Genomic DNA, 27,831 nt, shown 5'->3' with positions numbered 1-27,831 from the left:
AATAGCAAAATGTCCCTAAATGGAAGGATAAAGAACATGAATTGCATCCTACCACTCTCAGTACCTTGGGATAACTGAGGTAGCAAATCATATCTTACTTCTAAGAGTGTATCATAATACCTGGCATGATATTCCCACGGTAAGCGAGTATCGGATTGTTTCAAGAAATAAAATGTGACGTATGAAAGTCTTATTCTAAAAGGAAATTGTTGGATTTATTTTGTGGCAAGTGTGTTTGAAATATCCCAAATTACCAAAGATTTCAAAACAATAAGGCTTTAGTGTAATCACTAACCTGAACACAGGAAAAATTTTGATATCATACATGGTATCAATTATGTTACTCAGGGTCATTCATGAGAACTACCATTTAAAATGTATGAAATTGAATTAGGTAATACTTTTATGTGATGAGAAATGTCATCATATTCAACAAATGAAAAAAATCTGACTTTTCTTTAATAAAAAATTATATGGCCAAAACAGGATAAAAATTACAACAGCAATTATATAAAGAAGTTTATAAAAGAAAAGCACTGCTTTTGACATAGACCAAATAAGTCAAAAGTCCTTATGTTCTTACACTGAAACATAAAGTCCTTAAAAAAGTGTACAATATACTCTAGCAAATAACACTCTAATACGTACATCTGAATTTGAACCTTCACAGGAAGCTACAAATATGCCTAACATCAATTTCCGAGAATCTCCTTTAACTTTTTATCTGTCATATCAGAAGGTGTGTGGGCGACGGGTGGAGGAGAGGTGGCATCGGCCTGGTTAAGAATGTGTCGTAGTTGTGACTCGAGATCAGTGTTGCTGCCCTTTGTGCTGGCCTCCGTCCCACCGCTCCCAGGTGGAGGAGGAGGCGTGGCCTCCTCTTGGGATGAAGTTCCCTCTATATCCACCTGAGGTATTAAAGTTCAAGCTCACTCTAAGTTTCATATCAGCAGACTATCATGAGCAAAACTATAGGTCAAAATGAAATGCAGTTTCCTGAAAATAATAATAAAAAAAAAGCAAATGCATCAGACAAAAATTTTTTTCCTTCCTCCTTGTCCACACCCTTGTGAGTTAAGAGGATGAACAGACTAGTCACTAGTCCTCCAGATCCTGCCAACATATATCGGGTTCTTGAGTATCCACCATGTCAACTACTGACCACATCAACTGCTGCCTAATTTCGTGACTGGTGGCAGTCGTTCAACGTGGTCACGACCGTTACTTATACTTTCATGATGGGTGTCTTTTTATTAAATATCTTATGTGGAATTTATCATACCTCAATCTGCTCACTGGGTTCAGAAGTGACTGGGTGCATGGTGATGCCCATTGCTCTGCGCACAATGGGCACTGGTGCCAAAGCGCCAGGGGTTGCCTGCTTGGCTACCATAGTCAGGCCATCTGTTACTTTCTCCACTGCAAGAGAATAGTTGAAAGTAACAGTTAAAAGTAAACTATCTAAACATATCATTTTTACAATGAGGCAGAAAAACATAAAATACAAGAAATTATCAAATGAAAAACACAAATCAAAATAAACCTATGAGCTAATTAATCCAATACAAAAGGGAAAAGTTAATATCAAGAGGCAGAGCAATCAAATACTGCCAGAAACCCACACACAAAATTTACTACAACCACAGCTTATTCAAGAGCTCAAACTGCAAAGATTTTACTTTAAAATTGGCCTTGATCATTATTTTTCATATCCTAACCATTGTTATCATGGCAAAGTGGACAGGCCCAAATGCACAGTAAACTTAATGGAGGATTGGGTGACAGTAAAAATGCTACTGATCAAATCACTGGTGTTGTTGAGTTCTTTTGCAAGTTGCTGCCAGTATCTACACAAAATTGACTTAACCTTCCTCTAACTTCTTCGTATGCATAGCTGATGAGTGTACCAGTATGTCACAACTTTAAAGCCTGTATGATTGGGTAAGGAGATAGGAGAGATGCCCCAGATAGCAAACAATTAGAACAGCTAGTCTTATAAAATTAATATATAAGACAGTAACAGTAACTTCCCAAGGAATTTAATCCCCCTCCCCTCTCCCAAGCTGAGACAGGCAGAATTCCATTCTGATATCAAAGTAACCACAGACAAAATAATTTAGACGCAACTGACTAGGGGCTAGAGAAGGAGGTATTAGTATCAATTACTCACAAACAAATTGCTTACATACCTAGTTTTAATTCCTGTGGAGATGCATGGGGTACATTGTTGAGATTAGATGGAAGAGGCCGTGACAAACGATCTTTCTGTTCCTTCGCCAGATTTTCCAGAAGTGTAGCATTCTCCTCCAGCTGCGCATTGATTTGGTTCTCACGCTTTTCCTGTTCCTCTGTATGGGTGGTCAAAAAAAGAGAATTTTCAAAAAAGAATTTACATATTCAGCCATTATACCACACCATAAAGAAAATTCAAAATCAAACAATGGAGAACACTCATTATTGGAGTAATAGTTTATTATTCTCTTCAACCAGGACAAAATATTCCATAAATTTGGCTAATTCTTTACATTAGCAGGAACCATGGAAAGGTCTGTGGGGCATGGTTGTGAATGGGGTTTTGGTTTCAGTGTATCATAAATGACATCTTAAGAGTGGATTTGAGCTAATGAGGGCTTTCCCTTCCCCTAGTCCCATCCACTTCTGATGCATATATATCTTCAATGTCAAACTCTACTCACTCATTCTCTCCATATGTTCAAACTATTTCACTACACTTTCTTCAGCTCTATCAACCGTACTCTTCTTAATACCACACTAACCTCTTACCCTATCATTTCGTAATCAATCAACCCTCCACAAACCATATATTGTCCACAAACATTTCGTTTCCAATATACTCACCATCTTCTGTGCATTTTATCTATAACCCATGATGTGCATCAAGACAACACTGCTTATCTTTGCCCTCCCTGATAGTGAGTGATCTCTCTACCCATTCCTCAATGTTCCTAGGACCTTCACTCACTCACTCAATGTATGACTTACCTTAGCCCACATGGTTCTATTTACTGCCATGTCCACTCCCATATATCTAAAACACTTCACTTCCACCAAGTTTCTCTACCGAAATTCTCATTATCACTCTACTGCCACTTCAGTGGGGTGGATCAGCCTCTGCTATATCACTCACCCAAACCTCTTATATTTACATCAATCCATGTTCAGTGAGTTAGAGTGAAAAATGAACTTCCACATTTATAAAAGCACTTCATACTTTTTCAATTTACACCCTCAGCTGAAACATCAACTGATATCAAGGTCTCCATTTATACCATCTTCATATACAAAACTAATTCCAAAACTTTCTTGTTATGTGGCTTACCAAAGTGACCCAAGAAACCGGTATCAATGCCAAGGTCAGAGAGAGAGCGTAGGGAACTGAAGTCTATTGTTGCACTGCCTTTCTGGTCTGACAGTGAAGTATATGCTCCAAAATCACTGAAAGATATACAAAACATTTAATTCTTATCAAATTAGAAAAGGTTGGAAGCAGTTTACTGGAACAGAAGTCTATATGATATGCTTAACCATTTATGATAATAAACTGACAACAGCTAGAAGAATCACATGAGTACATGGAATAAGCATTGTCTACAATGAAACAATAATTCATTTCTAAAAATCAATAGTACTGTATTACTAAAGGAAGTGCAAGTGATAGAGTGGGAAGAAATGTGAGACACAGAATTACAATTGTGTATATACATATATAGGAGATGGGGGAGAAAGAATATTTCCCATGTCAAGTCAACGTGATTCAATCTAGTTTACTCGAAATACTCATGGATACTGTGTGGAGGTATCTACTGGTCAGTAAAAGTACATTACTTGAAAAAATTTTTGTCATTAGTTTTACTAATCCAATTCTTTTAACTCACCCAGAAGGACATAAAAGAGAGTTGATACGTTCCTCCTCCTCTTGCATTCGACGACGTTCTTCAATGATACTCTTTGTTCGAGAATGCTGCTCATGAGTTAATAAGTTTAACAGCTGGTCAACCAAGTGCATGGCCATATCACAATCTTGAGAAAAGTCACATATGCTGAAAATAAAGGACTATAAACTAAAAGGCACTGCTTTATTCTAAATCCTTGCAGCATAAAGCTACTTCAAAAATTTAGAAAACTGAAGTACAAGACTCATATGCAAAAGATGTTTCACACAAAGTGTAAGAACATACAATGATAATACTGTTCTATAGCCAATGGCTGGATGTAGTGACTGTGCCTTTCTAAAGAAAAATTCAGTAAGAAATAATCCAAAAAAACCATAACCTGAGAAAGACCATGACAGTAGTTTTCAATCAAAACATCATGCATTTCTGATTAATAAAGAAAACCAAGCACATTATACTTTTGTTGCATGAGCTTTAGCTAATGAGGTTGTGCCAACTACAACGTACAGTACTAATTCAGTTTTAAGTAAAGTGAATTAAAGTGAATTCTGACTCCATAAAATGCATAAACATGAAAACTTGCATAAAAAGACTCCTCACCAAAATAATCTAAATGAGGCAGTGAAACCATTATGCATATTTTCGATATAAATTATGGGCTAACTTTAACAATATGCTATTTCATGTGTGGCAGGGTGGCAACAGGAATGGATTAAGGCAACAAGTATGGATATGTATATGCTTGTATATAGGTATATGTCTGTGTATGTATATTTAGGTATACATTGAAATGTCCATGCTTGTATGTGTGCATGTTTGGGCATTTATGTATACACATGTGTATGTGGGTGGGTTGGACCATTCCTCATCTGGTTCAATCCATTGACAGCACGTCAACCCCGGTATACCACATCGTTCTAATTCACTCGATTCCTTGCATGCCTTTCACCCCCCTGCATGTTCAGGCCCCGATCACTCATAATCTTTTTCACTCCATCTTTCCACCTCCAATTTGGTCTCCCACTTCTCCTTGTTCCCTCCACCTCTGACACATATATCCTCTTTGTCAATCTTTCCTCACTCATTCTCTCCATGTGACCAAACCATTTCAAAACACCCTCTTCTGCTCTCTCAACCACTCTTTTTATTACCACACATCTCTTACCCTTTCATTACTTACTCGATCAAACCACCTCACACCACATATTGTCCTCAAACATATTTCCAGCACATCCACCCTCCTCCCCACAACTCTATCTATAGCCCACACCTCGCAACCACGTAACATTGTTGGAACCACTATTCCTGCAAACATACCCATTTTTGCATTCCAAGATAATGTTCTCGACTTCCACACATTGTGGATATATATATATATTTTTTCAATTTTCCAAAAGAAGGAACAGAGAAGGGGGCCAAGTGAGGATATTCCCTCAAAGGCCCAACCCTCTGTTCTTAATGCTACCTCGCTAATGTGAATAGTATGAAAGAAAAAAAGATATATATATATATATATATATATATATATATATATATGTCAATTGGGAGGTGAGTTTGAATGGAGAAAAACTGGAGGAAGTGAAGTGTTTTAGATATCTGGGAGTGGATCTGTCAGCGGATGGAACCATGGAAGCAGAAGTGGATCATAGGGTGGGGGAGGGGGCAAAAATTTTGGGAGCCTTGAAAAATGTGTGGAAGTCGAGAACATTATCTCGGAAAGCAAAAATGGGTATGTTTGAAGGAATAGTGGTTCCAACAATGTTGTATGGTTGCGAGGCGTGGGCTATGGATAGAGTTGTGCGCAGGAGGATGGATGTGCTGGAAATGAGATGTTTGAGGAAAATGTGTGGTGTGAGGTGGTTTGATCGAGTAAGTAACGTAAGGGTAAGAGAGATGTGTGGAAATAAAAAGAGCGTGGTTGAGAGAGCAGAAGAGGGTGTTTTGAAATGGTTTGGGCACATGGAGAGAATGAGTGAGGAAAGATTGACCAAGAGGATATATGTGTCGGAGGTGGAGGGAACGAGGAGAAGAGGGAGACCAAATTGGAGGTGGAAAGATGGAGTGAAAAAGATTTTGTGTGATCGGGGCCTGAACATGCAGGAGGGTGAAAGGAGGGCAAGGAATAGAGTGAATTGGAGCGATGTGGTATACAGGGGTTGACGTGCTGTCAGTGGATTGAATCAAGGCATGTGAAGCGTCTGGGGTAAACCATGGAAAGCTGTGTAGGTATGTATATTTGCGTGTGTGGACGTGTGTATGTACATGTGTATGGGGGGGGGGGGCATTTCTTTCGTCTGTTTCCTTGCGCTACCTCGCAAACGCGGGAGACAGCGACAAAGTATAAAAAAAAAAAAAAAAAAAAAAAAAAAATATATATATATATATATATATATATATATATATATGAGGAATCTATGAAGAGGAGTCATGTAATCTTGTCAAAGAACAGGAAAATATTCTTGAAATAATGCTTCCCATGCACCCTAAACTTACCTTTTTGCATACTGAACTGCAGTTTCATTGCCGTATGTTGCATATACCATCTCACTTTCCTCTTTGGTCAGGTTTGCAAAGGTTGAGTCATATGATGGGCAAAAGGATGAGTAGGAGCCATAATATAGTGGTTTAACTGTGAAAGAAATATTTGAACACATAAATGGAAACAGAATAACAGGAAATAACAGATCTATATTGCTGACTTCTCTAGCTTAGTAAATTCAAACAAATAGTTATTATTAATACAGGAGCACATGGTCTTACAATACAAAGAAGCAGTTCAAATAAATGATTGCAAATAACATCCAGCAAACTATGCCTGGCACAGGGACGAAACTTGGTCCCCAATGGCTGCAAAAACAAAACATTACCAGTGTAAATTATGTCATCAATTAAACCTCCTTAAATGAATATCATAAAGAAAAAAGAATTCTACAATCATGTCATTCAAAATCCCACAAAAATTGTGAAAAAAAAAAATTCCCAGCTGCACAAGCAATCTTCCATTCAGGCTTGTTCTCACATCATCTCTAAGTATTATAGATATATTCATCCAGTCAGTTTTTCCTATTCAAACCTTTCAGTATGCACTCCACCACACACTACTAAATGCCTCTACATATGTTACTTCTATATTTTTCAAACTCCCACTGTGTAAATTTCACTTGACAGATGTAACTGGATATAAATTTCATGCACTCTATCTGGCATGCATAATTAGCAATACCTGTTCATCTTCTCTCTCAGTGTGGTGAGGTAGCATCATGCAAAAAATAAACACTCATATAAACAATCATCTCATCTTCACTTAAAACTTTCAGAAAACTTAATTACTTACCGAAAGAAGGAGAAAGCAAGAGTTTCTGAAAATGTGTGTCTGATTACCGAATTCTGCAATAAGAGGAGGGAGTTTCACACACAAGGAGCCCAATCTTTAAACCTGTATCAAACATCTTATGGACTTATTTCATACTATTAGCCTTCAAAGCTTCCTCCAGCTTCCTTCATGTGTTCACAGCTTTGTTACTACACACACATTTCTTGATATATGGTGTATTTTAGTTCTTACTTTATTTCCAGCTATATCCTCTTGTTGATCTGTGTGGGAGGGATAGTGGTTGTGTGTGTAAGTACTGTATACATCTGTGTTTTCCATTACTTTTGTGTGCATCAAGTACAATGCTACAATGTTTCATACCACATATTCATATTCAAATCTTTCACTCAGACTCTTCCCTAATTTCCACTATAAAAACCCTAAAATCATCTAGATGAACTCTATACTCATCATAGTTATGTTTTCCCCTCAGTCCTTAATGTATTTAACAATCATGTGCTTTACCTGGGTCTATGAAAATAAATTTTCTTTTAAAATAAACCTTTTTCCAAACCCTCCTTCAGTAACAGAATCCCTGTTCTACTTGGGTTTCATAAAGTATGAAAAAAGTTACAAAAAAAATTCAAACCTTTACAATGAGTTTATCTCAAGAATTATGAGTGTCTTTTCCTAGTGCTACCTCGTGTGCATGAGGGGGGAGGGGGGTGTCATTTCATGTGTGACACAGCAGCGACGTGAATGAATGGAGGGAGCAAGTATGAATTATGTACATGTGTATATATCTATATGTCTACGTATATATATGTATACAAGAAATGTAGAGGTAAGTATATGTGCATGTGTGGACATGTGTGTATATACATGTGTATGTGGGTGGGTCGGGCCATTCTTTTGCCTGTTTCCTTACGCTACCTCGTTAACGTGAGGGACAGCGACAAAGTATAATAAAAAAAAATAATTATGAAGTAAAAAATTTGTTATGATATAACTGCTTGACAATCATAATATAAAAAACATTACATACTCGGTTTAGCCATGCTTCGTTTATCATCTCGATAGTTGTGGAGCATAGCCGAGCCTTGGGTGATTTTCCCAGTCAGAAGTCCTAAGCTAACAGGCTTCTCCTTAAGGTTGGGGTCATTTCCTTCACATCCAGTTAGAAAACTGAGAGTGGTAGTGCCATCCCCACGCTGACGTAAAAACCCAAGCTATGGAGATAATATCATAACATCAAAACATTATTGGGAGCTTCTTATGTCTTAATACTTAATGCAGGAATAACAAATCATCTGTATTGTTTACTTTGCATTCTATACTATAGCTAGGAGAAACATAATGAAGATGTAAGAGGGTTATAAGGAGTGAAAAAATCCTTGGAGAGGCATATGGATGAGTCCATCATGATGGTCATGCAAAAAATATGGCAAATAAAAGGCTGGTGAATAAGATATAGAGAGTAAGAAGATATATGCAAGAGAAGCAAAGGGTGGTAGAGACAGATAAATGAAGTGAGGAAACTAATTTGGATTATAGATATTTTAGATGAAGACATCTGAAGAATGCTTGGGAATCAGATGCTATGGAAGCATATTGCGTGCTAAGAGTATGTGAATCAACTTGGCATGTAAAGGGGAAAAGTTAGAAACAATTTCTGAAGTTTGGATGTCCATTTTTCATAACACAATATAAACAGGTTGAGGACATACATGAATGAGATTGCAGACACTATTTGCATCTTATCCACTTCATTACATTGGGACCAGAGTTCTGATAGTAGACAGTATCCATAATGGACACCTCAGACAGACTACTTCTTTGATGATACAGTTATTGAATGTTTTCATATCGTCAAAAGTCCACAAACCCTCAGGGATATTCATCTAATAGGGACAGGGAGTAAATATGATCTGGCGATGGTGCCTGGAGACTGTTGTACTATACATGAAAGGATGATCTGTGATATAATTGCAAGGTACTCTGTGGATCCTGATATATCTCTTGTAATGGTTTATGAAGGTTTTGCTACGATATTTGGTAATATGCAAGTTCTGTGACAGTTTAATGGATGTTTGCATGGAACTGAGTTTAGAGTTGGTTTTAAACCCGTGAAAAAAGTTCTTACACTGATGCTACAAACTCATCTAATCCAAATAACACTTTGCAAGATGTTGTAAGATTAGTATGTTATGAAGTGTTAGATTAATTCAACAGATGCTGTACTCTGTTCACAACAGAAATGTCAAATAAGCATTGCCCTCTTCTACAATGGCTTGTGACAAGTTGTACAGATGATGGGTGCTGATAAGATACATTACAGCTCTCTGCATATATAATGGTTTATGCTATTTTTTTAGATATCATCATTCATATGGGTACATACACTAAGCCAGATTATTCAGCTTTACACAGCAATAATCAAACTCTGCCTTAACTTAAAGGCAGCACATGTGTGGAAGGCGAGAAGGTTATCTCAGAGAGCAAAAATGGGTATGTTTGAGGGAATAGGTGTTCCACTAATGTTATATAGGTAAGAGGCATGGGCTGTAGATGGGGTTGTGCAGGGGAGGGTGGATGTGTTGGAAATGAAATGCTTGAGGAAAATATGCGTTGTGAGGTGGTTTGATCGAGTAAGTAATGAAAGGGTAAAAGATGAGTGGTAATAAAAAGAGTATGGTTGAAAGAGCAAAAAAAAGTTTATTGAAATTGTTTGGTCACATGGAGAGAATGAGTGAGGAAAGACTGACAAAGAGACCTCGCTAACGTGGGAGACAGCGACTAAGTACGATAATAATAAAAAAATCTAATTAATCGCCAATTCTAATTAACACTTGACAGTCTTTCCTGCTACTGCAAGAAAGTGTTGGGAACAAACAAACATAGGTCTCATTTAAACACATCATTTCACTTATCATTTCTTTTTTTTACTATTCACCATTTCCCGCGTCAGCGAGGTAGCGTCAAGAACAGAGGACTGGGCTTTTGAGGGAATATCCTCACCTGGCCCCCTTCTGTTCCTTCTTTTGGAAAATTGAAAAAAAGAAAAACCCGCTTCACTTATCATATAGATTCATATATAAATTTAGCATTATACATGATTAAATTTTAAGCACTTTCTTAGAAAAATAATTCTCCCTACCTTTCCTGAAGGACCTATACACTAACTACAGTATCCAAAGGCCTAAGTTTCTTCTATATAACTCTAATTTCTTTGATGATTAATCCATACATTACGATGCAACAAGAACTCCCAGGATGTCAATATTAAAGTAGTGTATGAATATCATAGAGAGTTACCAGGTCTATCCTCATACTTCATAATACACAATGGTTTACTAAAGTGATTTGGACACTCTGCAGAAAGAAAAAACAATGAGATTATAACTAAAACACTGTATCTGTGTCAAGTGACTGGGAGTTGATACAAAGAGGGTCTAAGGGTAAGAAAGACAGACAGAATAGAGTGCATATGTACAAGCTTGGCTTGATAGCATATGTGTGAGAAAGGGGTGCCTTCATGGAGGTATCTGTAGGTTATGGTGTGGGTCAGAGATCTGGGATGATGCATCCACAAAACTACAGGAGCATGCTTAAGGGCTGATGATGATTGATTTAGGTACTATGAAAATTGAAACTGACCGTACTGGCTGGTTTCTTTTGGGTCAGTTTCTCTGCAGCCTCACAAGCAGCATTCTGAACTTGTTCTAAGATCTCTTCTGAGGTCATATCATCTTGCACTGCTTCAAATCTGCTACAGAAAGCAAAATCATATTGTTTTTGCCGTTCAACCTATTTCACACAAAATACAAAATCACAAAATTATGATGCTTATAGCAATATTACACTCAAAGACATGGGTAAGCATGACCGTGTACGATGCTACTCACCTCTGTGGTTCCTTGCTATCTGTGTCCTCATCCATAGACTCCAAGGGTTCCATATCCATGGTATCATCTATTTCTCCACTGGAGAGAGTAGGGTTGACATCAAAACCAAGCTTTGGGTAAATGTAGAAAATAATAGCAATGATGAGTAATTCATTTGATGTTACTGAAAAAATACATGAAAATAGTACATCCTAGAGCTGACTTTTACTGCCAAACAGAGATCTAACTTCAACAGTTCTATGAGCATAATTTTGGATTGTTCAGCATAACTTAACGTATTAGTGAAACAAATATTCAACAACAAGCTATCAAAAGAGAAAAAGCCTCACACATTAGGTAGAAATAGTGGGCAGGAGCATTAGGTAGAAAGAGGTTGGAACATCATGTAATAACATTAGGTAGTAGTAATCAGTAGAAACAAGACATGAGCCTCTGAATAAACTGCACCTGAGTTGCTCTCTGTCATCGGCTTGTTAAGGGTATGACACTACAGGCTTGAAAGGGGCATTGGAGTTCACCAGCTAAGGAGACTGTTTTGCCATGGCCACCCGCTTGAGGGACTTCCCAAGGGAAATGAATGTGATATATAGACAGATAGCATCGCACTCTCCTGCAAGTTTAGGTCTTAAGGCACTCAAAGTCTCTCACACATATACTTGCATCTGCTACATTATGAAACAAACTATTAAGTAACCATTGAAGTACAAGGGAAGAACTCAGTGTGTGGAAATTTGTGGGGAGGAGGGTGTATGGAGTGCATTCTGCATGAAAAACCACAGTGCACTGTGAGTAAAGTTTGTCCTGGATACAGAGAATATAATGCAAAGCACAAATGTGGTCACTTAATATTACCTGATCTTTTGTAAGAGTAGTCATTAAGGGTAGTTCACGTTTCAGTGTTGAAAGTTTCTCAGGAACCATGAATTTTTGCCCAATGTGCAATAGCTTCTTTGCAGCCTTGTAGTAAATCGTGTCTTGCTGATTGTAGGTCATGCAGTTGTTGCACATGAGCTCGAAGTCAGACTACAAAAGAGAAAGGCATTATCTGTGAATCTGAGACCCTTACATGTTAAAATGAAAAAGTTTTAATGAGATGCCTTCACTAATCAGATGTACATACATTCACAGGACCTTGATGCTAAACATCTGACAAAAAAAAAATGTCAAACCTACTCATATACTGTCTGAGCCTTAGTATTTGGTTTCACCAAAATCTCAGTCTCTTGAACATATCTTTCAAATGCTTATTATCAGCAATACGGTTGTGTAAGTAAAATACAGAGAATTCTCTGTTGTCTCATGGTTAACATCACATCAGATGTAACGACTTTCAGTGTATTTCTACTTTACATAGCAAAAGCTAGAGACAAAGCATCCAGAGAAGACCTTCATGGCAAGATGACTTGTGCTGGGAAAATCATTTTCCATGAGTCACACCAAAATCATAAACCACATACGAGTACCAATAATGAATATGTACTCAATCAAATGATCCAAAATGATTACAAAGTTCTAAACAGCCTCAAAAAAAATTTAGTTTACTGCATACAGTCTTGATAAAATGAGTGTCAAAACAAAATTAAGTCTCACCTTAAACTGCTTCAGAGTGGTGTAGCTATTGTTCTGAATCTGTTGTTTCATGGTTGAGAAGTCCATGGGACTGGATATAATGGAGGAGTAACCTGGGGCAATGGCATCAGTGACAGGCCAAGCAAAGAACTGCTGCGGATCCTTCTTCTCCAGTAACATTAACAGATGCTCAAGAAGTTGCTGTTGTGAGTTGTAAAATGAAAAAAAAAAAAATTAAAAGCTTCCAGCATAAGTTTTTATATCAGTAGCACCTCTTTCATTAAACATAATTCCTAAATGCATGTGATGGAATAAGAGTACAAATCCATAACAGCAAACACCAGAGATACAAGTAAGGTATCAGTATGGTTAGTGATGATGGCACAACACACCAACACATGGCTTACTGGCACTTAATCCATATACCCTCTCTTTCTCAAACACAGCACTTAACAATGTACAACATATGACCCTTTACTCTCAACTAGTTTATTCTTCCTCTTATACAGAAATCATGGCAGTAACATATAAACTGGATTCTCTGGTGTCATACTAGAACAGTGCCACTGGTCAACAAGGGCCCCCTTGAATAACATTAAGCAACTGGAACCTACCTCACTCCTTTGTACGCAACCCAATTTTTGTAACATTCATGGCCTCAAAGATCTAAACTTCCCTTTGTAGATTACCATGTATCAACTTCTTTCCGTGTCTAAGGATGCTTCTTCTCTACACTATCATATCTCTAATCTTAATTTCTATCATCATTTCTGTTCCTACTATAATACAAAAACTCCCATTATTCACCTCTGGGACAAGGAGTCTCCTAACTATAAAGCCATCTAGCTTAAAATTTTTCCACCTTCTATAACCTTCATTTCCAATATGTCCTTCTTCCTCCTTTCATCTGAATTAACAGCCTCAGGCTTGCATTCATACAACATTGCACGGGCTACTATATCATCAAACATCCCATATTTGCCCTCAAAGACAATAACCTCTCCTTACTGACCCTCCTTCAGGCAACTTACATTAAGAGCAGATGAAGGCTCTTTGCTCTTGGGAAGGGGAGAATTCGATTCCTTGGATGGTGATGTCCCTATACTACTGACCTCTAGATGCTGCTTTTTGCTGGGTGGTTCATCAGTAACATCCTCACCCTGATAGAAAACAATATTAGGAGCTACACAATAGTTGGATCTTTAACATATAAATCTAAGAGGTTGAATGACAGTAGAGAATGTTCAAGAGATGGGGCCCCAAGAGTGTGAAACTTCCTCCCCATTCAGTACAATCAGGACTATCTCATCTCAAGCAAGCTGATTAATATGGGAAATTCTACTCTGGTCATTTCTAAGGAGCAAATATAAGTGAAACATGTACTACTGATGGATATCATAATGTACTGGAATATTCACACTTATAAATTAATGTGCTGAGAGGTGCAACTGGAGGGATGTCTGATCATTATCTTGTGGAGGCTAAGGTGAAGATTAGTATGGGTTTTCAGAAAAGAGGAGTGAATGTTGGGGTGAAGAAGGTGGTGAGAGTAAGTGAGCTTGGGAAGGAGACCTGTGTGGGGAAGTACCAGGAGAGACTGTGTACAGAATGGAAAAAGGTGAGAACAATGGAAGTAAGGGGAGTGGGGGAGGAATGGGATGTATTTAGGGAGTCAGTGATGGATTGCGCCAAAGATGCTTGTGGCATGAGAAGAGTGGGAGGTGGGTTGATTAGAAAGGGTAGTGAGTGGTGGGATGAAGAAGTAAGAGTATTAGTGAAAGAGAAGAGAGAGGCATTTGGACGATTTTTGCAGGGAAAAAATGCAATTGAGTGGGAGAAGTATAAAAGAAAGAGACAGGAGGTCAAGAGAAAGGTGCAAGAGGTGAAAAAAAGGGCAAATGAGAGTTGGGGTGAGAGACTATCAGTAAATTTTAGGGAGAATAAAAAGATGTTCTGGAAGGAGGTAAATAGGGTGCGTAAGTCAAGGGAGCAAATGGGAACTTCAGTGAAGGGCGTAAATGGGGAGGTGATAACAAGTAGTGGTGATGTGAGAAGGAGATGGAATGAGTATTTTGAAGGTTTGTTGAATGTGTCTGATGACAGAGTGGCAGATATAGGGTGTTTTGGTCGAGGTGGTGTGCAAAGTGAGAGGGTTAGGGAAAATGATTTGGTAAACAGAGAAGAGGTAGTAAAAGCTTTGCGGAAGATGAAAGCCGGCAAGGCAGCAGGTTTGGATGGTATTGCAGTGGAATTTATTAAAAAAGGGGGTGACTGTATTGTTGACTGGTTGGTGAGGTTATTTAATGTATGTATGACTCATGGTGAGGTGCCTGAGGATTGGCGGAATGCGTGCATAGTGCCATTGTACAAAGGCAAAGGGGATAAGAGTGAGTGCTCAAATTACAGAGGTATAAGTTTGTTGAGTATTCCTGGTAAATTATATGGGAGGGTATTGATTGAGAGGGTGAAGGCATGTACAGAGCATCAGATTGGGGAAGAGCAGTGCGGTTTCAGAAGTGGTAGAGGATGTGTGGATCAGGTGTTTGCTTTGAAGAATGTATGTGAGAAATACTTAGAAAAGCAAATGGATTTGTATGTAGCATTTATGGATCTGGAGAAGGCATATGATAGAGTTGATAGAGATGCTCTGTGGAAGGTATTAAGAATATATGGTGTGGGAGGCAAGTTGTTAGAAGCAGTGAAAAGTTTTTATCGAGGATGTAAGGCATGTGTACGTGTAGGAAGAGAGGAAAGTGATTGGTTCTCAGTGAATGTAGGTTTGCGGCAGGGGTGTGTGATGTCTCCATGGTTGTTTAATTTGTTTATGGATGGGGTTGTTAGGGAGGTAAATGCAAGAGTCCTGGAAAGAGGGGCAAGTATGAAGTCTGTTGGGGATGAGAGAGCTTGGGAAGTGAGTCAGTTGTTGTTCGCTGATGATACAGCGCTGGTGGCTGATTCATGTGAGAAACTGCAGAAGCTGGTGACTGAGTTTGGTAAAGTGTGTGGAAGAAGAAAGTTAAGAGTAAATGTGAATAAGAGCAAGGTTATTAGGTACAGTAGGGTTGAGGGTCAAGTCAATTGGGAGGTGAGTTTGAATGGAGAAAAACTGGAGGAAGTGAAGTGTTTTAGATATCTGGGAGTGGATCTGTCAGCGGATGGAACCATGGAAGCGGAAGTGGATCATAGGGTGGGGGAGGGGGCGAAAATTTTGGGAGCCTTGAAAAATGTGTGGAAGTCGAGAACATTATCTCGGAAAGCAAAAATGGGTATGTTTGAAGGAATAGTGGTTCCAACAATGTTGTATGGTTGCGAGGCGTGGGCTATGGATAGAGTTGTGCGCAGGAGGATGGATGTGCTGGAAATGAGATGTTTGAGGACGATGTGTGGTGTGAGGTGGTTTGATCGAGTAAGTAACGTAAGGGTAAGAGAGATGTGTGGAAATAAAAAGAGCGTGGTTGAGAGAGCAGAAGAGGGTGTTTTGAAATGGTTTGGGCACATGGAGAGAATGAGTGAGGAAAGATTGACCAAGAGGATATATGTGTCGGAGGTGGAGGGAACGAGGAGAAGAGGGAGACCAAATTGGAGGTGGAAAGATGGAGTGAAAAAGATTTTGTGTGATCGGGGCCTGAACATGCAGGAGGGTGCAAGGAGGGCAAGGAATAGAGTGAATTGGAGCGATGTGGTATACAGGGGTTGACGTGCTGTCAGTGGAGTGAATCAAGGCATGTGAAGCGTCTGGGGTAAACCATGGAAAGCTGTGTAGGTATGTATATTTGCGTGTGTGGACGTGTGTATGTACATGTGTATGGGGGGGGGGGGTTGGGCCATTTCTTTCGTCTGTTTCCTTGCGCTACCTCGCAAACGCGGGAGACAGCGACAAAGTATAAAAAAAAAAAAAAAAAAAAAAAAAAAATAAATTAAACACTTGGTAACTTTACTGACAACAATTAGCCATTTATGAACTCTGTTAGTCCTGAATTCAATTACTTATTAGTTATCTAAAATCAAAAGAATGCATATCCCTACACTGAGAAGTGTGCACCATGCACTTGTATATAATTCTGGCCCATGAGTCAAACCTATACATGTAAATAGAATAATATCAAACTTTACTAAACAAGTGATATGGAGATATATCCTGAGGAAATCAATGGCAAATATAATGAAATATGAAAAAGGAACTATCACATGCAGATGGAGAGACAAGATTCATGGGCTAACAATATCCTATAACCCTTTCAAAAGTCCAGGGATCATTGGAAGTTCAAAAGTCTTTAACTTTGTAAGCATATACAAGACAATATATATATGTGGCTTTGGTGATGGCTGATCCTTAATCCAATCTCTAGTATGCATTTAGTACATACTGCTTCCAACACTCACAGCAGTGATATAAGCCATTTCCTCCTACAACACTTCTTGCATTGTCAAGTTGCCTCTGTATCAAAAAACTAAACACAGAAAAAACAGCAGATTATGTACAAGTGTTTATAAATAGCTTAAGTGTTAAACCCTGCATTTACCTCTATCTTTTCCCGATGATGACGATGCTTATGTCTTTCCTTGTCCTTCTCACGTTCTTTTTTTTTCTTCTTCTTTTTCGATTTCTTATGCTTCTCTCTGGAAGCAAAACAAACAATCTATTCACTGGAAACTCAATGATACTCTCAATATAAAGACAAAAATAAATATTCATACAAGGTCATAACAATCATGCCTCTGTAAACAAAATTATATTGAGGACAAATATGCAATCTTGCCTCCTAAATGAACAGGGTTTCCATTTATTATACAATATTACATTTGTCCCATGTTACTAATATCTTGACCTAGCACTGCTAAATAAGGCCAACCACACATCAAGGATACATGAAGCAATGAAATATTAAAACATTCACCCATTACTGTCTCTACCTAACGATTCCCAGAAGTCAAGATGCTTCACAGCTTTACTCCTTCAGTCTGGGAAAGAATGGAGATGAACTCATTCCAAATTTCTTTCATCACAGTATCCTGCCGAAAAACATTAAATTACTGTGGTCCATAAAAGAATGTGACTGATAGACCAGAAGGGGGTGTGCTGATATGAGTTTAACACATGGAGAAAATGAGTAAGGAGAGGATATATGTATCAGAAGTGTAAAGAGCAAGGAGAATGGGAGACCAAATTATATATGGAAGGATGGAGTGAAAAAGATTTTGAGCGATCAGGGACAGAATATGCACTAGGGTGAAAGGCGTTTATGGGATAGAGTGAACTGGAATGAAGAGGTATACTGCAGCTAACATGCTGTTAATGGACTAAAATTGGTCATCCAGGATAAACCGAAGAAAGTTCTGTGGGGCCTGGTTGTGCACAGGAAGCGATGGTGTCCGTGCATCATACACTACAGCTAAAAAATGAATGTGAGCGGATGTGCTTTCTTCATCTTTTCCTGGCACTCCCTCACTGTGGGAAACAGTGATGAAAAAAGGGAGAAGTGTGAAGAAAATCACACCCAAATAAATACAGCCCAAAAACTTCTCTTGACAAAAATTTTATAATAGTTAATTTTGAATACAATAAACATATAAATTCTATTCTAACTGAAGAGGCAACAATGAATGATAACTTTGAATGTTATATCCTGCAAAATTATTTTCTTTTAGTTTTTCCAGGGCCCAAGGGTTGTCAAACTGAAGTTTCATTTTGGGACTTTTACTGTACCTGATGCTAAATAATTTCATACAGTCTTAGCGGGGCCCACTGGTCGTCAAACTAAAGCTTTACTTTGGGACTTTTATCTTAACTGATGCCAAATGGATTTTTTTCATTTTTTGCAGGGCCTGAGGGTTTGTCTAACCAAAACTTCACTTTAACATTTCTATTTTAGCTGATTGCCAGACGAATTCATATAGCTTTTGTGGGGCCAAGAGGTTGTCAAATTAAAGCTTCACTTTGGTACTTTCATTTTACCTGAGGCCAGATGATTTTATTCAGCTTTTGTTAGGCCCATGGGTCATCAAACTAAAGCTTCACTTTAAGACTTTCATTCTACCTGAAGCCAGACTATTTCATAAAGCTTTTGTAGGGCCAGTAGGTCATCAAATCAAAAAAGCTTCACTTTGGGACTTTCATTCTAGATGACACCAGCCAATTTCATTCAGCTTTTGCAGGGCCCAAGGGTCATCAACCTAAAGCTTTCCTTTGGGACTTTTATTTCAATTCATGCCAGTAATTCTTCTTAGTTTTTCTGGGGCCCATGAGTCATCAACTACAGTTTCACTTCAGGACTTTTATTTTGATTGACACCAGATGATTTCATACGTTTTTTGCTGGGCCCATGGGCCATTAATTAAACTAGAGCTTCATTTTGGGACTTTTATTCTAGCTGACACCAGACAATTTATTCACCTTTTCTGTGGCCCAAGGGTCATTAAACTAAAGCTTCACTTTGAATCTTTTATTCTAGCTGATGCCAGACAATTTTATTCAACTTTTGCAGGGCCCAAGGGTCATTAAAATAAAGCTTTGGAGCCTCTAACTGTTGCCAGATGATCTTTTTTAACTTTTACAGGGCCCATGGGTCTTCAAACTAAATTTTCACTTTAGGACTTTTATTCTGATTATCACCAGATGATTTTATACAGATTTTCGAGGGCCCCCAAATCAAAGTAATGCTTCACTTTGGGACTGATTCTAGCTCATGCCAGATGATTTTATTCTGCTTTTGCCAAGCCCAGACAAATTTATTCAACTTTTACAGGAACAGTTGACCCACTGGTGCCATTATATTAGAAAATAACAACTGACAAAATCATATCAATGAATTAGTTACTGTTTTACACATTACTGTCACAACAAAACTATTCCCAGAAGTCAAGATGGTTCACAGATTTACTCCTTCAATTTGGGAGAAAATGGAGGTGAATTCATCTCAACTTTCTTTTCTCATCATAAATAAATGTTCTGCCTAAAAGAATGTGGCTGGGAGACCTGAGGAGGGTGTGCTAAAATAGTTTTAACATATGGAGAGAATGAGTGAGGAGAGGTTGACAGAGGATATATGTGTGTAAGAAATGGAAAGAATGAGGAGAATGGGAGATCAAATTGGAGATAGAAGGATTGAGTGAATAAGATTTTCAGTGATCAGGGATAGAACATGCACGAAGGTGAAAGGCATGCAAGGGATAGAGTGAATTAGAAAAATGTGGTATACTGGGGCCGACATGCTGTCAGTACAATGAACCAGGACATGCAAAGCGTCCAGGATAAACCAAAGAAAGTTCTGTGTGGCCTAGTTGTGCATAGGAAGCTGTGATTTCAGTGCATTACACATGCCTGCGAGAGGATGAATATGAGCGGATGCAACCTTTCTTCATCTCTTCCTGACACTCCCTCGCTAATTTGGGACATGGTGATAAAAAATAAGAAGCATGAGAAATGTAAAGAAAATCACAGCCAAATAGATATGACCCATAAGATTCTAATGAACAATACTTTTATTAAGTCAATTTTGAATACAATGGCCTTTTTTTTTTTCTCTTTTTTTTTTTTCATACTATTCGCTATTTCCCGCGATAGCGAGGTAGCGTTAAGAACAGAGGACTGGGCCTTTGAGGGAATATCCTCACCTGGACCTCTTCTCTGTTCCTTCTTTTGGAAAATTAAAAAAAAAAAAAAAAAAAAAAAAAAAAAAAAAACGAGAGGGGAGGATTTCCAGCCCCCCGCTCCCTTCCCTTTTAGTCGCCTTCTACGACACGCAGGGAATACGTGGGAAGTATTCTTTCTCCCCTATCCCCAGGGAAAGATATATATATATATATATATATATATATATATATATATATATACATACATAAATATAGTGTTGGGAGATGTGTGTGTGTGTGGTATGATAAGGTATCAGGCCCTTAACACAGGTAGTGCTACACTATAGGCCTCAGTGATAACGCTTAACACAGCCCTGGCCCGGGTCCATCAACATGGCTGACCAATAATCTCCTCCCTTCTCCCCCCTCAAGAGATGGACTACTGGGAGAGGCAATTCTTTCGTTATCTTTGGAAGAAATTACGACAATTTCAAGAGCATATTTCTTTGTCCCGGATGACGAGGATGACTTGAAATGTTCAACTCGGGTCTAAAAACCTCAACTGTGTTGAAGATGAATCCTTGTTTGGCTTCTCCTTCTATTCCTGGGTTTGGGGAAAGTAATACAGGAGGGAAGAATCTCCAGCCACACTCGCCCGCTCCAGCCCCTCGTAGTCACCTTCAACGACACACAGGAGAGACATGTCCTCCTCGTACTCGACCCAGGGTCGTCCTGCTCAAGGATTGGCTATCAATATATATATATATATATATATATATATATATATATATATATATATATATATATTCTTTTTCACCTATATGTTGTCACCGGATCCGTGACGTGTAACCAACAGACCTCAGTCGACTCCGTCCAACATCCGTCACATGTCGTAACCTTCAGCGTGTGACAAGGTCAGGTGTGACAACATAACAAAGCAAGAAATCACGAAAAATTACAATCTTTTTTTTTTTTTTTTATCGCAGTTTTTAGCCACTTCAGTACGACGCCGCCATAGCCAAAGGTCGTACCACAGTGGTCAAGGGTCGTACCACAGTGTGATATCTGGTGGTCATACCTTCGTACTCATGGGGGTCGTAACACAATGGCCTTATAAATTCTATTCTAACCAGACAAGCAACAATGAATCTTTGCTTTGAATGCTATATCCTACAACAATTCCATGCTCTGATCTTAACTTGTTTGCAGAGGCAAATACCAATTCCTCAAATTATCAATGCCAAAAACATGAAGAAGGAAGGAGAAGGAACAAAAATTACTTATTTTGACTATGGCGATCATTCAAAAAGTAGCTTCATTATTACAATTCTCACTATCAAAGACTTTATGTACCAGTGATGAACTGAAGAACATCATGCAAAACATGTGATACAATCTTATACAATGCTGTTCTTGAAAGTAAGTACAGCAAAAAGTACAAAGACAACTTTGACTTCTAGCCAATCAAGGCACTTACCGTGCTCCTTCATCATGGTGTGAATGCCGTGATCGTGATCTTCCCTCCTCCTCCACAACTAGCTCCTCCTCCCCTTGCTGAAATGGTATAGTTAAAATAGCACAAAGAACTTGTTGATTACACTTAAATAAGACTAATAAAACTTTCATTCATAGACAGTATAGAAAATAATAGTGATGTACTGATGTTGGTGTCATCAGCCATTTTTGTCATGTGTCGCTATCTGCAAAATTTAAGCCAATGCTCCATTAAACAATGTAAATAACAATAAAAAGAATAAGTATGAAATTTTACAGACAAGTGTGACAATAAAGTCTTCAGAGCCATACAGCATTTTCAAATACTTTCTTGCATAAATGTACAGTACATGATATAAGTGATTTTATTGATGAACTACAGGTCTACTATGTTCAAAGATTTAAAGTTAAAAAGATATCAAATTTGGAATGAACTTGGAGAAAAATCAAATCTTCTAAGCTCTCTCTAATTTTCTGCATAACTGCAGTAACTTATATCACTTAATAAATTACTGTGCCATATTATGTTCATTTCCCTTCTTATGACTATGTAGTTACAGTACAATATCTCAGAAGGACTTTTTTCACATACACTTAATAAAGAAAGCATACTCTAGGGAATATTTTAACATGAAAATATTTCTTAACCTAATATGAAATACACAGAAGAATAATAATACCAGTACAAAAATTTCTGTTTCTTATACTTGCTGAAGATATTGATATCAACATTAAAAGCTATTAATGGCATCAACAAAAACTTTTGGTGTTGGATCATCATTAGAAAATAATATATCTGTTGAAAAAAAAATTATATCTTTATCCACAACTTAGTAAAGACTTATGCTGTGTGACTTTGTCCAATGCCAACAGATAAATTGCAACAAAATCTCACCTGACCATCTTCAGCACACTCCTCCTCCTCTACTTCTTCCTCTGACACAACTTGTCCCTGATCCTCATCACCCATATTGGAGATAATTGTGGGATGCGCTGGTGAAGCTTTTTTCTGTTCAGGAGTAGAAGGACCTCCAACACCTAGCTTCAATTTCAGCTTCAGAGGAGTCTTTTCCATTGCGAAGCCTGAATGAGTTTCATTTTTTAATGATAGGTACTATAAGTTGGGTAAATATAAGACTGCCAAACTCAGTACACATGCTATAGCTTCAGAGCATGCACAGTGTGTTTCCACCATATCCTTAGATATTAATGCATGTGATATCTTAAGTTAGGTTTATGCATTGTGCAAGTGATATAAGGCAATATATTTCAAACTTTAAACAAAAATAGTGCTACATTCAAGGAAAACTCATACATACGTGTGACAATTCCACCAGGGTGCAGAAAATGGAAAAAATTGATCAAAACTGGCACAAACACAGTACAATATTCTGGTTGAGGTGATTTTTGTGATACAATGATACATTACTCTCATTCTATAAACATCGAAAAATACTCATACGTCAACAAAGACTAAGGTCAATACCACCCCATTCTTGTTATACTTACCATGCTAGCTGGAGATATAGATTATTAACAAATGGACATATATCAAGGCAAAAAAAGCAAAAAAGGACACAATTTTTGGATAAGCTTGTTGGATAACCCAGAGAACCTAGGATTGATCCAAGTTTCAAGAAGTACTGGCAAGTAGCTATTCTTCTTGCCTGGGAGTTGCAAAAACAAGTTAGATTATGTTATACGTCATCAAGACACCTGAGAAAACAAAATATGCCAGTACCTCATAAAGGGTAAAACATTTGGATAGATATGATGCTACTGCCACAACTTACATAATCATAAGTAGGCAAATACATTGACATATGCTAGTGTAAAGTGAGAAAACACTTACCAGTATCAATTTTAATTTTCTCTTAATACAACCATGCAATTTAGCTGTTTGGTCAAATTTATGCCCTTCGCAGTGAATTACACTGACAATCAATCATAATCCACAATTTTTCTTCTCTGAGAAATACTTAAGTTCATGGTACCACTACAATAGCAAATAACAATTGCCAAAATCACATCAATGAATTTGTCTCTGTTTTTAGAGCACTGGTCCACCGGCAGCAATCACTAGATTGTTTGGTTCCTTGTTTGGAATAGTTTTTTCACTACATACAATGCAAAGTAATTGCTGCAGGTGAGAAAGTGTTCAATAATTCATTTGTTGAGCTCACAACACTGTAAGCTTAGCATAACAAGTGATTTTATTCTGCAAGGATAGCATAGGGTTTAGAACACTCAATCAGTTACAGATCATGATTTGGAGCATCATATCTTACTGAAAACAAAGGAATGCAAATAGCAACATACTAATGGGTCCTTTTGAGGCTGTTTGTGACTATGGAAGATATCAGAAACTCACAGACTGGTGTGGTAAAAGTTAAAAGGTATACAAATAATCCAGAGAAAATAACCCAGTAAAACATAAAATATGGTGATATGGGTTATACCTTTACATCTTAACAGTGTTATCTGCAAGATCTTAGGAGTATATTTAGTGATGCAGTTTAAATTACTTGGAGCTTTACAAGTTGATCACAATACAACAAAATGGCATTTTTAAGAACAAATCCTATCTCAAAGATCTACTCCAGGTACTAAAATTATGGACAAAAGCCCTTGACAAAGAACATGGTGCTAATCTATTTCTTGGGACACTAAAAAATCCTTTAACACTGTGCCCTATTAACAATTATCATAGAAGATAAAGGCCCATGGGATTGACATAAAAATCCTGAATATTTTTACAGCCTTCCTCATTCATTAAACAATGGATTTTTGACTTGGAGATAACTACTCCCAATAGGCAAAAGTCACTAGTAGTGTCCTACAGGGCTCTACCAGTGGATATTTTCTATTCATCAAATACATTAATAACCTGTATGAAACATCACTACTGACAACAAGATACCATGTTATTCACCAGAGTCAAAAAAGAGACAATTCAAAATGATCTGAAAATCCTAGATTAGTGGTCAAGTACCAAGCTCCTCACATATAACAAGGAGACATGCAAGAAGATGCATATGGGGCAAGGTAATAAAGGAAACATATATACAAAAGCTATCCAAGATGGAACACTGCATGTACTGCAGTAAAAGAATAGATTGACCTAGGTGTGTGGATCAGGACTGACCTGAAAGCAAGTCCACAATGTGCAAAACCAGCAGCTAAGGCTCTGAAGTGTCTGAAGACAAACTAGGAAATCTTTTATAAATATATATATATATTTTTTTTTTTTTTTTTTTTTTTATACTTTGTCGCTGTCTCCCGCGTTTGCGAGGTAGCGCAAGGAAACAGACGAAAGAAATGGCCCAACCCCCCCCCCCCCCATACACATGTACATACACACGTCCACACACGCAAATATACATACCTACACAGCTTTCCATGGTTTACCCCAGACGCTTCACATGCCTTGATTCAATCCACTGACAGCACGTCAACCCCTGTATACCACATGACTCCAATTCACTCTATTCCTTGCCCTCCTTTCACCCTCCTGCATGTTCAGGCCCCGATCACACAAAATCTTTTTCACTCCATCTTTCCACCTCCAATTTGGTCTCCCTCTTCTCCTCGTTCCCTCCACCTCCGACACATATATCCTCTTGGTCAATCTCTCCTCACTCATTCTCTCCATGTGCCCAAACCATTTCAAAACACCCTCTTCTGCTCTCTCAACCACGCTCTTTTTATTTCCACACATCTCTCTTACCCTTACGTTACTTACTCGATCAAACCACCTCACACCACACATTGTCCTCAAACATCTCATTTCCAGCACATCCATCCTCCTGCGCACATCTCTATCCATAGCCCACGCCTCGCAACCATACAACATTGTTGGAACCACTATTCCCTCAAACATACCCATTTTTGCTTTCCGAGATAATGTTCTCGACTTCCACACATTTTTCAAGGCTCCCAAAATTTTCGCCCCCTCCCCCACCCTATGATCCACTTCCGCTTCCATGGTTCCATCCGCTGACAGATCCACTCCCAGATATCTAAAACACTTCACTTCCTCCAGTTTTTCCCCATTCAAACTCACCTCCCAATTGACTTGACCCTCACCCCTACTGTACCTAATAACCTATATATATATATATATATATATATATATATATATCTTCTTTCTTTTTTTCTTTTAAACTATTCGCCATTTCCCGCGTTTAGCGAGGTAGCGTTAAGAACAGAGGACTGGGCCTTTTTTGGAATATCCTCACCTGGCCCCCTCTGTTCCTTCTTTTGGAAAATTAAAAAAAAAACGAGAGGGGAGGATTTCCAGCCCCCTGCTCCCTCCCCTTTTAGTCGCCTTCTACAACATGCAGGGAATACGTGTGAAGTATTCTTAATCCCCTATCCCCAGGGATATATATATATATATATATATATATATATATATATATTTATCATACTTTGCTGCTGTCTCCTGCATTAGCGAGGAAGTGCAAGGAAATACACAAAAGAATGGCCCAACCCACCCACATACACATGTATATACATACACATCCACACACGCACATATACATACCTATACATCTCAACGTATACATATATGTACACACACAGATATATACATATATACACATGTACATAATTCATAGTCTGCCCTTATTCATTCCCGTCACCATCCAGCCACACACGAAAGGACACCCCCCACACCGCATGCGTGCAAGGTAGTGCTAGGAAAAGACAACAAAGGCCCCATTCGTTCACACTCAGTCTACACCTGTCATGTATCATATACCGAAACCACAGCTCCCTTTCCACATCCAGGCCCCACAGAACTTTCCATAGTTTACCCCAGACGCTTCACATGCCCTGGTTCAATCCAATGACAGCATGTCGACTCCAGTATATCACATCGTTCCAATTCACTCTATTCCTTGCACACCTTTCATCCTCCTGTATGTTCTGGCCCTGATCGCTCAAAATCTTTTTCATTCCATCCTTCCACGTCCAATTTGGTCTCCCACTTCTCGTTCCCTTCACCTCTGACACATACATCCTCTTGGCCAACCTTTCCTCACTCATTCTCTCCATGTGACCAAACCATTTCAACGCACCCTCTTCTGCTCTCTCAACCAAACTCTTTTTATTACCACACATCTCTCTTACCCTTTCATTACTTACTCGATCAAACCACCTCACACCACATACAACATTGTTGGAACCACTATTCCTTCAAACATACCAATATATATATATATATATATATATATATATATATATATATATATATATATATATATATATATATGCATATATATGTTATCCCTGGGGATGGGGAGAGGGGGTGCTTCCCACGTATTCCCTGCGTGTCGTGGAAGGAGACTAAGAGGGGAGGGAGCGGGGTGGCTGGAAATCCTCCCCTCTCATTATTTTTTTTTTAATTTTCCAAAAGAAGGAACAGAGAAGGGGGCTAGGTGAGGATATTCCCTCAAAGGCCCAGTTCTCTGTTCTTAACGCTACCTCGCTAATGCGAGAAATGGCGAATAGTATGAAAGAAATATATATATATATATATATATATATATATATATATATATATATATATATATTATATATATATATATATATATATATATATATATATATATATATATATATAATCATAGAGGATGACACAGGGTATACACAAATATTTTCATTTCCAATGAAGTCGTTATTATTATACTAATCGCCGCATCCTTATACCAAGAAAGACCTTGGCATCTGCACCAATGCCTCACACGGGTATAATCTTATATTACTAATAACAGTTTCTTCGTGACTTGTGCCTCAAAGGACATTATTATGCCGGGACACTAACTATTTATGTTTCTCGCTCCTGTCACACTCTTCTTAAACTATTAGTTCTGACCAGCACAAGCTCACGGACTGTACCATACTGCTCACCTGAACTCGGCTAAGCGAGGAGAATAGGTGTTATAAATGATGGTTTGCTTTTCTCGTCCTGTCAACCCCTTCACCTAGCTTCCATCAACAACAAACACACTCGGCTGCGTCGGGACATGCCTGTCTCCGAAACATTGTCAGAACTCACAAC

General features: G+C 38.3%; 1 protein-coding gene across 4 annotated transcripts; it reads right to left on the bottom strand.

Annotated features, from left to right (window-relative positions):
- Window positions 1–505: 505 nt before the first annotated feature.
- On the bottom strand, window positions 506–27,811 carry LOC139764798 (bromodomain-containing protein 7-like). Of its 4 annotated transcripts, none has more exons than XM_071691690.1 (16): window positions 27,681–27,811; window positions 22,663–22,850; window positions 21,751–21,827; window positions 17,225–17,321; window positions 13,733–13,861; window positions 12,723–12,902; window positions 11,985–12,155; window positions 11,133–11,242; window positions 10,885–10,996; window positions 8,273–8,456; window positions 6,408–6,543; window positions 3,897–4,061; window positions 3,341–3,456; window positions 2,190–2,348; window positions 1,283–1,419; window positions 506–908 (listed from the first exon to the last, which is right to left on the bottom strand). In XM_071691690.1, exons 2-16 carry the CDS (start codon window positions 22,840–22,842, stop codon window positions 693–695), a joined length of 2,169 nt encoding a protein of 722 aa, XP_071547791.1. In that variant the 5' UTR covers window positions 22,843–22,850; window positions 27,681–27,811; the 3' UTR covers window positions 506–692. The 4 variants fall into 4 exon arrangements, with proteins under 4 accessions (XP_071547791.1, XP_071547793.1, XP_071547794.1 ...); XM_071691692.1 differs by having other exon boundaries at window positions 10,885–10,993; XM_071691693.1 differs by having other exon boundaries at window positions 22,663–22,833; window positions 27,681–27,809.
- Between the last annotated feature and the right edge of the window lie 20 nt (window positions 27,812–27,831).

This window comes from Panulirus ornatus, chromosome 51 (genome assembly GCF_036320965.1).
Source record: "Panulirus ornatus isolate Po-2019 chromosome 51, ASM3632096v1, whole genome shotgun sequence".
NCBI classification, from domain to species: Eukaryota; Metazoa; Arthropoda; class Malacostraca; order Decapoda; family Palinuridae; genus Panulirus; species Panulirus ornatus.
This window is presented reverse-complemented; position numbering and strand designations above follow the sequence as displayed.